General features: G+C 39.8%; 1 gene segment (V, D, J or C); it reads left to right on the top strand.

Annotated features, from left to right (window-relative positions):
* The first annotated feature begins 1,046 nt into the window (after positions 1-1,046).
* The window catches only part of LOC122547076, a 17,248-nt gene continuing 6,640 nt past the window's right edge, over positions 1,047-11,654 (top strand). The window contains 2 exon segments of the C gene segment in view: positions 1,047-1,104; positions 1,353-1,696. Coding sequence covers positions 1,047-1,104; positions 1,353-1,696 — 402 coding nt within the window.

The following is an 11,654-nucleotide window of genomic DNA, read 5'->3' as shown; positions in this document are numbered from 1 at the left end:
GTCAGTGCTATCAGTGAGCAGAGAAATGTACTGTTTATAACCTACATTCGTGGTAATTATTACTGTAATACTCTCTAATTTGACCAAACATTCCTGATGTACCCAGACTGTTACATGCAATGGTTTAGACGTTGAGGATTAAAAAAAAAGTATGGACTGTCTTGTTCTAGTTCATTTGATGCTCTTTCAAAAGTTTACCTAGGTGTTATGTATCATTGCGGACTCACATTTTGTTTCTCAAGCACACAGCATTCCTTAACTATGCATTTTAGTGTCGGAGCAATTTGAAAAAAAAAGATGCAGGGAGAGACATTCTGCAATGTAAGGAGGTGCTTCTCATCTCCGGGTCCAAACTGTTTAGTGACATACACTCACATTCTGAACATAATCACTTTAGACATGCTCTATATTAGGTTGCCTAAACTGAATTTAGAAACGCAGATTAGAAATGGTATGTTATTTTGTAATGTGAGAGAGACTTTGAGTGACAGCAAAAATAAAGTCACTCATTTTGTTGGCTAATAATATTATTGAAGTTCTTTTTAGCTTTATCTGCTTGTGGTGGAATGTAGGATTAAAGGGAGTTAACTTCTAATTAAATATTCTAAATATAATCACTTTGGACACGCTCTGTATTCAGTTGTCTAAATTGAATTTTGAAATGTTTCGTATGAATTACAGGTTATTTTGTAGTGCGACAGAGACTTGCAGTATCCAGGGAAGAAAAGCTCAACTGTTTTATTAGCTAGTTATATGTTTGAACTTTAATTTTAGTTTTATCTGCTTGTGAATGAATGTAGAAATAAAGGGAGCTAACTTCCAGTTGAATTTGTTTTTTTAAAAAACAAAATACATGCAACTATCATGTGAAACTGACCTGAATCTACTCAAATCTACTTCCAAAGAAGCTATTCAGCAAAACCAATATCCTAAGATGTGTATGTGTCCATGTTTAAGCAGAACCTCATGTAAATACATGACCCCGTGTGTTCGGGCTGTGCAAGCTGATATCAGGATCCAGTCTCAGCCTCCAGCAGGAAACCAACATGCGGAAGCTGGAAGCCTGCCCCTTCCGATGGCCATATAAATCCTGGGCACTGGACAGTAATTCAACACTCCTGGGTCGGCTCTGTTTAGAAAGATCTTGACAGAACCGTTTCCCACAAGTCATCAGAATGATTGTGTCGACAATTTTTCTCAGTTTGTGACTGACTTTCTTATCATGTGAGTGTTTTTTGTTAAAATCTCTGTTTGTTTCTGTCTCAATGTTAGTCTACCACAGGAATGTAAAAGACTCAGCCATCATTTCATCAGCATTAATGCTCATGGTTTATTTGTTTTCTTCTTTAAAGGTGTCCAGTCGGAGGTTGTTTTGACCCAGCCAGAGGCAGAGACTGGCCGTCCCGCAGGCAGCCTGAAACTGACCTGTAAAACCAGCGGGTTCAATCTTGGCAGCTACTACATGAGCTGGGTCCGACAGGTTCCCGGACAGGGTCTGGAGTGGCTGGTTAGCTACTATACTTCATCCAGCAGTTACTATGCACCAGCGATTACGGGTCGATTTACTGCGTCCAAAGACACTTCAAACAACATTTTCGCGTTGGACATGGAGAACCTGAAGATCGAAGACACCGCCATCTATTACTGTACAGGAGACCAAAGCGAGAGGAACCAGGGCTGGACCCATTCAAGAACAGTTTGAAGGAACATTTTGTCAATTCCATCATAAACCGACGCTCAGTACGAGTTTTAGATGCAATTATACCAACTGCGATCTGAAGCAGACCTCAGGCTGCCTCTTACAAAACTATCAAAGAGGAAATGTACCATTTAAACTAGCAAACTGGTGACACAATGGGACAATGTTTTGGGCATCTCATATGTACTGCTATCACTTCCATCAATTAAATGCTCGGACAAAATGTTAGTTTTAATATATCTGACAGCTCAGGAGATCACTACTAATTGTTATGTCAACTATGGCATTAATTCTAAACATGATCAGAACTAAATGGCTCTTTCAAATGAAAATTGAGACCTCGAGTAAAGAACAGAGAATAAGTGTACTGGGTCTCCATCATTGTGATACTACAGTGGGTAACTGGGGTTACGATCTTAGCTACTGGGGCCAAGGGACCATGGTGACAGTGACTTCAGGTAAGACCCTTGAACTTTCTTAGTGACTTTTTAAAATCTTTCTATTCATGTGACTAATTTCTGAATTAAATTAAACTCAGATTCTTTGCTGAGTTTGGTTTGGTTCGGATTGATTTTTGTTCAGACTGATAATAGACTTCAGTTAAGGCTCAGCAAATAGTTACAATGGTGATGATGGAGTCAGTTACTCGGTGTTTCTCTTTTTTTGATCAGATGGGCATTCTGTGTGGCTGGGTTACTTGAAACATCTAATGTTTCTTAATCAGCCAGCTATAAATAATGTTTAATGTCAGTGACATCCTGACTGTGAGTTTTATTATCAACAACAAACGCTAAGAATTCAAAGATGTTCGAGATATTACTAAACATGATTAAAATATGCTAAAATATCATTATTCACTTCTTGAATATATGTTCTTACCCTGATTATATTTACTCATGTATTTTGTTAATTTTGTTGATTGCAAGCAGGTTGGAAACTGTCATAAAATTTTCTTGCGGTGCTATATTGTATTCTGTTGATTAGATTCTGAGTTTGTTTTCCTTGATTCTGTTGAATTGAGTTGATTGGATTTTGGCTTTGTTTTAGTTGATTCGGTTGAACTGTGTTGATTGGATTCTGACTTTGTTTTTACTTGGTTTTGTTGAATTGTGTTGATTGGCTTTTGAAATTGTTTTATTTGATTCTGTTGAATTGAATTGCTTGGATTCTGATTATGTTTCATTCAAATCTGTCGTTTTGAGTTGATTGGATTCTGATTTTATTTTCCTTGATTCTGTTGAATTGAGTTGATTGGATTCTTATTCAGTTTGTGAAATTGATCAGCGTTTTCATGCTTTCTGAATTGGTGTTTTCTTTCTGGTGAGGAGATTTTCTCTCTGGATTACTTTTCATTACCAATATTTGTGAAGTTCTTTTGTTTTTCATGAATCATTTCTGCATTTGTTAAACTTATATGACACATTTTTCTCTGCTTGATTGAAAACATTACATCCATTTGTAACGATCTGAAAAACAACTTAAGGCAGAAACCCGGAAGTGTGAGAAATGAAAAAAACAAGTTTTTAATGCATTGACTTTTAACAAAAAAACTCAGTTCTAATTGTAAACGAACTGAATTTTGTTTTGAGTAGCCTCATTCAAAATAAAATTTGGGACTAAAATCTGAAACTGCAGAATTGATCAGATTATGTAATTGAAACTAACTTAAAATTATAATGTGTTAATATTTGTCCATTCAATAATTTTGTTTTTACAATGAAGTGATTAATCAATATATGCCTTCAACCGATCTACTGTGCGCTGCATAAGATTGTCACGATCAAGAAGGGTGTACAGGTTGGAAATAAATTGAACTGTTGCCAGAAACGTTACAGCTTTAAGTGTTAAGTCCCCTCACAAACAAGGCTGCTGTTATGACTTGTTATTTCTATTCAATTTAATCATTAGTTTGCTTGATTCTGAGCAGCTTTGTTAGACTTCAATCTGGGTTTGTTTTGTGAGGTTACATCATGTTCTTGGTTCTATTGAAAATATTTGCAGAGCTAGTTCTGCTGCAGACACACCGTGTTGTGATCTCGTGATCATTGACCTGTTGAGGAGGGACTGTGCTTGGGTAACATTAAATATGTTATATTTGGGAAACCGTGTTTGGTTTCTCCATTGTTTTTGCAATGTTAACACGGTTGGTGACAGTGAACCGCTCCTGGTTCCTCATTCAATGCAATCAGCATGCGAGGTGAAATTTCATAAAGCCTATTATTAAGTGAAAGGCAAATCGCAAAGGTTTTAGAAATGAAGGGAAAACAAATACCTTCGGGCGCCATATTTACTTAAAAGTAATAATTAAGGATTAATCGAATCAATGCTTTACAATCCAAATTCAGAACTCCACTATCTCGCTCAATCACAAGGTTTGTCTTTAAACGGTTTACAAGTCATAGAGAAATATAAATAGCATTTCAAAAGTCTAATGTTCTAATAGTTCTTGCTCTTGAGCAAAAATGCCATGACTGTGTTATAATTGATCAAGAAACACCTTTCAATTCCGCTGTACACTACATACATATTTTTCTGGCTGGAAAAGATCATTGGAAAAGACCATTTGGAAATTCTGCTCAATTCTATGAAGAACAGGTCAGTTTCACTGCTTTGATCAGTTTCACACGTAACTTGAGTTAATTCATTGTTATGTCCCTGATTAAACTGGATTTACAGGATAAAAATAAAACATTAACTGAATTATTTAATCTGCACAGTGGTTTAGGTGTTCCCAATCTGTGCATTTTAAATAAAAAGTTACATTTTACAACAAAATAACAACTGAAGAGTCATTCTTTCGGAAACAACTGCTATAGTGAATTATGTGACCAAGGCCAAATTTCGAATTAATTAAAATAATCCACTCATGAACTCGCAAGGCAGCATGGTGTCTCAGTGTTTGGCACTGCTGCCTCATAGTGCCAGGGTCCTAAATTCGATCCCACCCTCAGGTGACTGCCTGTGTGGAGTTAGCACATTCTCCCTATGTCTGCGTGGGTTTCCTTCGGGCACTCTGGTTTCCTCGCACAGTCCAAAAGATGTGCAGGTCAGGTGATTATGGCTGTCCTAAATTGCACACAGTGCTCAGGGATGTGTAGGTTAGAGTGCATTAGTCAGGGGTAAATATAAGTTAGGGGGAATGGGTCTGGGTGGGCTACGTACTGTTCAGAGGGTCAGTGTGGAATTGTTGGGCCAAATGGCCTGTTTCCATACTGTAGGAACCCTACTCTTAAAACCATAGGAGTGCTTGCTGCAAACGCAGAGAATTCATTTTACATCGATGTGTTCAGACGGATGCAGATTTCACAAATTTGGAGAAGACATGAACTAGAGGATAACAGAGCACATTGTTTATTCAGACACTGAAAATAGAGTAATATTTATTTTAATAAATATACTTGACCAATTTATTGCAATGTAGCGATCGGAAGGAATCTGCTCACATTAGTTAAGTGTGACAATCATTTAGATTAGATTTCCTGCAGTATGTATCGGGTCATTTGGTCCAACAAGACGATACCGACCCTCTGAAGAGTAACCCAGCCAGATCCATTCCCCTACCCTATATTTACCCCTGACTAATGCACCTAACACAGTGGACGATATAGCATGACCAATTCACCTGACATGCACATCTTTGGATTGTGGGAGGAAACCCACACAGACACAGGGGAGATTGTGTAAACTACACATAGGCAGTCACCCGAGGCTGGAACCGAGCCTGGGTACGTGGTTCTGTGAGGCAGCAGTGCCCACATTTACTTAGACATCTGTTAAAGCGGGCAACTCCAGACAGAAGCATGTTTTCAATTCATACCATTTTAAACATTTTCGTTCATTAAAAGCAGTTAACAAGAAAATGACCTTGCCCTAATACGTTCAACAGAAATGCTTTCCACACTGGAATGCAGTATTGACTGTATGCAGTGCATGCAAAATCTCCACAGTTCAAGGAACGTTTTAAGAATATGTAAAAATAATTTAGAGAGTAATACATTTCCTCCGGATCCGTGCTTTAATTGGCAATATTTCCCACCTCAATAATTTTGTTAAATGCAATGACTTATTAAGTTTATTAATCCAGTGGTTATTTATGTTCATTGTGAACACATTCTCATTCATATCAATCCACTGGTTAGTTCCTCTGATGAATGTTCAATTACAGTGAATATATTTGACGTGAGGAGTTGAGCAATGTATCCTCTAGGATTAAGTCTGTTGTGCAGTTTGTTTCAGTGCTATCTCCAACTAACTTGTCAACGGTCCTGACCATTTGTAAATTGTCCAGTTCGGATACCTGAATCTCAGACAGTTCAATTTCATCTCGCGGTTCAAAACCACTTTTATCTGCCAGAAATACAATATTCGATTAGGTGCCTCAGAATTGAGAGCCCTGACTAAGTTGTTACAATCAGAACGAACGTTTCAGGAACAAAAGGCAGATAGCAAGAGTTTTGAAATTGGTTGTTAGCAACAAGAGATATTTGATTGAGCGAGGCAGAGGGAAATGTGCTGCATATTTTCTTTGTGCCTGAGTTATGCAGGACATGTTTCGTGGCACAATGTAGAATCAGAATTTTTTTGCATCTTATGATTTGAAAACCTATTATCAGCTTTTAATGTCACTGGCAATTGTCATATTACACTTCAAAACATTTTAATCTTTTCCAAACTAAGTAGACCATCTGCTGCAGCAACATTCACAGGGGAAAGAGGAAGGTAGTTCTAGGTTGGAATCCAGTGACAGTGAATTGATGGCAATGCAATTCCTAGATTTATTCCTCTGTAGTTCCCATAGAGTTTGAACAATTTGGAGCTGCTGTCAAAGCATTCTTCGATAAATGTTGAAATGTTACTTTCATTGTACAAACATTCTGGAACTATCCCTGGTTGTTGGAAGGTGATAATAACTAACATGGTTTATGTATTGTCAAAACATGTGGGCTGTGTTCTCCGTGATAGTGTCAAGCTCATTGTGTTCAGGTCTGTTGTGATGTTGTATTAGAGTCCCTGATTCTATGCCAGGTGGCCTGTGTTCACTTACAATCTGTTAGAGAGGTATGTAACATAATCTCTTATCAGGTTACTTCAGTGCAAGAAAGCAGATTGACATATCTGGGTGTTTGTTGGAATTCCACTCACAGAGGCCAATGAAATCTATTCAATCGCTGTTCTGACTTGTGTCTCTTAGATATTAAACAGAATTTTGGTGGTTAGCAGCTTTTTCCAGATCAATATTTGTTCACAAGCTGTTGGGTATCGCTAGATTGGGTTAATGGAGTAAGTGCTCAAAGAAATCCCAGCTTTTGACTTGCTGTTCTAACAATATCATTTATAACTAATCCAGAATGAATCATTTTCGAAGCATATTTGATGAGAGTATCCTTAGGCTGTTTTACTTTATATTAAACCAGTGCTGTAGCTGAATTTGATTGTTCAGTACGGTGGGAGTTCCTCTGAATCCAACACTTGATGCAGATGGTGATAGCTGTTCAGTTGGTCTTCAATTGCTATCTGAGACCATCCAGTACCTCTGCGAAGAATTCTTTTTCCAATAGGAGTCAAGCCAGCGTAATCACTGTTTATCTCTAAAAGGTGTGAGCTCTTGTGCCAAAAACATGAAAACAATTTGGTGAAGGGGCGGGGTCTCTGGATGCGAAATGTTAACCTTGCCTTCTCTCCACAGGAGCTGCTAGACCTGCTGAGTTTCTTCAGAAATTTCTGTCTTTATTTTGATTTTCTAGCATTTAAAGTTTGTTGTTTCATTGAAAATAGTTGTGTTCGATGAAACACGTTCTTCAGAGAAAATATGCATTTGAACAAATTGAGAATGTTCAGAGATATTAAATATCAGAGAATCATTGAATTGGAGCGCCCTGATCTAAAGTGTAGTTTCACAAGAAACTATTATGAAGTAACAACACACTCCAGAGTGCAGTGACTGCTGTAATTGGGTGGAAGTTATTTTGATCACTCAAATAGAGAAAGTCAATGATCCCGTTCCAAATAATCAACAGAAGGTTTTTTCTAAAGCATGTGTGAAACAATTCATTTCTTGAAATATTTTAATAAAAAGTGTTCACCGCCAGTGCTAGCTTAATGAATGACACAATGATAGGAAGGTAGGAGCACGAGGAGGGCACTCAGTCCCTCGAGCTGTTCCACCACTTACTTAGATCATGGAGCATCTGTGAGCTAAATCCACAGGTCTCCCTTTGGCTAAAACTCTTCAACACCTTTTATTAATAAGCAAAAACTATCCCAAATTTACTGATTCGACTGCCCGGAACAAAGGAAGACACCATTTCTGAAAGACAGTCCTGTGAGTACTGTGACACAATGAGGCTGGAATTAATTGCTCATGAAAGTAAAATTTAAATCTCTGACAATTTCTAATTGAAACATCCCAATCATCATATTTCTTTAATTTAACACTATACTTCCCTGGAATAAAGAAATATAATGTGTGATTGCCTTGCTAAAAATGAGGGAAGCTTAATTCCTATTACATGATTAAGAAATAGCTCTGCTCATTCAGTGAAAACACAGTCAAATGACGCAAAAGAAAACCATGCTATCTTGTGAAGACACACAAGTGCCTCAAATAATTTTCAATTCTTCCAGTGGTTGTTTGAATCTTTAGACAGGTGTGGAAGTGTCAGACTTTTTATACCGCCTTGAGAAACCAGTTGTCATCAGTCTATTTGAATTGCTGAAGTTCGTGTGGTATTAGCACATTCACAGCGCTGTTAGGAAGTGAGTCCTATGGCTGTGATGAAGGAAGAGGAAACGGCAGAGAAATAGTTGAGAGTCAAGTTGAAGTCTAATTTTGAGGAGAGCTTTCAGTTGAAGCATTTACATGCATGTGCGCCCTTATCCTCAAGGATCACAGTTTTTGAACATGCTGCTGAAGGGACATGTCAACATGCAAAATGGAAGCTGAAGAAGGCCCCTCGGCCCCTCTAGAATGCTATTCCATTCATGGGATCATCATTAATCTTGCTGCTCACCAATCTTCCCAACACACCGATAACATTGAACCTGATTGTTTACTGTTCAGCAAAAGAATGGTGGAACTTTGGAATTCTCCACCACAGAAATTGATTCAGGACAAAACATTAAATGATTTCAATAAGGAGATAGATTACTTCAATCCTTAAAAAAATGCTCCGGATATGTGGGAGAAAGGCAAACAGGGTACAATATTGGTTGAAAGCCATGAAAACATTGAATGGGACATGGTTTGTAAATTTGCACGTAACACCAACATTGGTGGTATAATTGGCAGTAAAAGTTATCTAAACGTAGAATGAGATCTTGATTAGCTGGGTCAATGGGCTGAGGAGTGGCAGATTGAGTGTAATTTAAATGAATACGACGTGTTGCTTTTTGAGAAGACAAATCAGGTCACAACTTACAGAGTTAATGGTAGGGCACTGGATAGTGATGTTGAACACAGGGCCCTGAGGGTGCAGACTCATAGAGTCTTACAGAGTTCATGGTAAGGCACTGGGTAGTGACATTGAACACTGAGGACCCTGAGGGTTCAGACTCATAGATTCGTGAAAGCGTTGTCTCAAGTAGCTAGTGTGTTGATGGCGTTTGGCACATGTACCTTCATTGGTCAGAGCACTGAGTGCAGGAGTTGGGGCTTCATGTTGTAACTGTCCAAAACATTGGAATGAACTGCCAGAGGAAGTGGTAAATGCAGAGATAGGTCCAACATTTATAAGACATATGAACAGCTCCAGGAACTGGATAGGTCTGGATGGATATGGGCCAAAGGCAGGCAAGTGGAATTAGTTTAATTTGGGAACTCTGGTCAGCATGGATGAGCTGGACCAAAGGAACTGTTTCTGTGCGGTACGACTTTATGACTCACTGACTTTAGGTGGAGTAGGCTCAAAGTTGGAAGGTGGTGAGCAAGTGAGGGGCTAGAATTGGCATGTGGGAGAGTTTGGGTTGATAGGCTGTGAGGTGTTGGCTGGCTACTTGGTAAGCTTGCATGCACTCTGTCTGGCAAGGTGGCATCAAGGTAAATGGTAATGGTCACAGGATAATTTGGTCGAATCTTGCTTGGTAGGTGAGGGGTAGTTTGAGCTGAAATGCAGGAGGTCTGTCTTTGCCAGGCTGGTTTAAGGAGAGGTGAGCAGGATGCCAGGCTGGTTAGTGTAGAGGTGGGCAGAGTGCCAGGATGTTTCGGGGGTGGAAGGTCACTGTAGTGAAGTGACAGGTGGACGTGTTGTCAAAATGCAAAGCTCGGAGTCTGGCAAAATGGTAGGTTGTAAAGCACAGATGCGAAAGGAGCTAGGATGCAATGTGCACAGGTTGACTTGGGTAAGATGAGAGGTCAGTGATCAAGGGCTGAGGTCATGTCTTGGCAAGTTGGCTTTTGTGAGAGGTTGTGAAAATGATGGTGCCAGGTCTAGTCAGGGCCAGATTCACCATGGGCCAGGTGCAGGGCGGCAGGAGTGTAAATGAGTGAAAGGAATTGAGATCATATGTCCATCTGGAATATAGAATATAGAACATTACGGTGCAGTACAGGCCCTTCAGCCCTCGATGTTGCGCTGACCTGTGGAACCAATCTGAAGCCTATCTATCCTACACGATTCCATTTACATCCATATGTTTATCCAATAACCTTTTAAATGCCCTTAAAGTTGGCGAGTGTACTATTGTTGCAGGCAGTGCATTCCATGGCCCTACTATTCTCTGAGTAAAGAAACAACCTCTGACATCTGTCATCTATGTCCTCTCCTGCTAACCATCACTATTCAAGGAAAAAGACTTTCACTGTCCACCCTCTGTTTATCTTTTATGTCTCAATTAAGTCACCTCTCAACCTTCTTCTCTCAAATAATCCCAGTGCTCAGCTCCTGCCTGTGCTGCTGCTGCAGTGACCTTCCTCCCAGGGAGAACATTCTACCTTGCATTGTTAAGTGAGGAAGGCTCACTGGACCTGATTTCCAAGTATGGGGACGGTAAACACGAGGGGACACAACTTTAAAGTGAGGGGAGATAGGTATAAGACAGATGTCAGAGGTAGTTTCTTTACTCATTGATTATTAAGGGTATGGAATGTTTTGCCTGCAACAGTAGTAGATTCGCCAAGTTTATGTACATTTAAGTCGTCATTGGACAAACATATGGCCGTACATGGGATAGTGTAGGTGGGATGGGCTTCAGATTAGTATGACAGGGCAGCGCAACATCGAGGGCCGAAGGGCCTGTACTGCGCTGTAATGTTCTATGATCTATGATTCACTCTGATTTCTCTCCGGGGGTACTGCCAGCTGTTGGGTATTTCCAGCAGTACGGTACCTACTGGGGCGGCACGCTGGTTCCGTGGTTAGTGCTGCTGCCTCACAGTGCTCGGGACTCGGGTTCCAGTCCAGCCTCGAGTGACTGTCTGTGTGGAGTTGGCACTTTCTCTCCATGTCTGTGTGCGTTTCCTCCCACAGTCCAAAGATGTGCAAGCTGGGGGAATTGCAAATGTTGTATTCTGTGATTGGGAGTTTAGGTGCATTAGTCATGGTTAACTGTAGCATAATAGGATAGGGGAATGGGTCTGGATGCGTTACTTTTCAGAGGGTGGGTGTGGACTTGTTGGGGCCAAATGGCCTGTTTGCACACACTGTAGAATTTCGATGAATCTGCATTTCCTTGGTTTGTATTTTGTGAAACGTCTCTGCTCTTCACAGCAATCCAGTGGAAGTGTCAGTTGGTGAGATCTTCAAACATTTACTGGTGTGGGATCAGGATGTTCTTCGTCCTAAATTATGTGTTAACGGTCAAGGTTGAGGGCATGTTTCTAAAGAGGGAACCAATGATCATGATCAGCAACTGGTAGGAAACAACAATAAACCCCAGTTATGCTGGAGACTTCACCGGGAGCATACTGGCAAACGTTTACAGCTGAGGATACATTTGAGTAACTGATAAGGTCAAATTA

This window comes from Chiloscyllium plagiosum, unplaced genomic scaffold (genome assembly GCF_004010195.1).
Source record: "Chiloscyllium plagiosum isolate BGI_BamShark_2017 unplaced genomic scaffold, ASM401019v2 scaf_1707, whole genome shotgun sequence".
Classification (NCBI taxonomy): domain Eukaryota; kingdom Metazoa; phylum Chordata; class Chondrichthyes; order Orectolobiformes; family Hemiscylliidae; genus Chiloscyllium; species Chiloscyllium plagiosum.
This window is presented reverse-complemented; position numbering and strand designations above follow the sequence as displayed.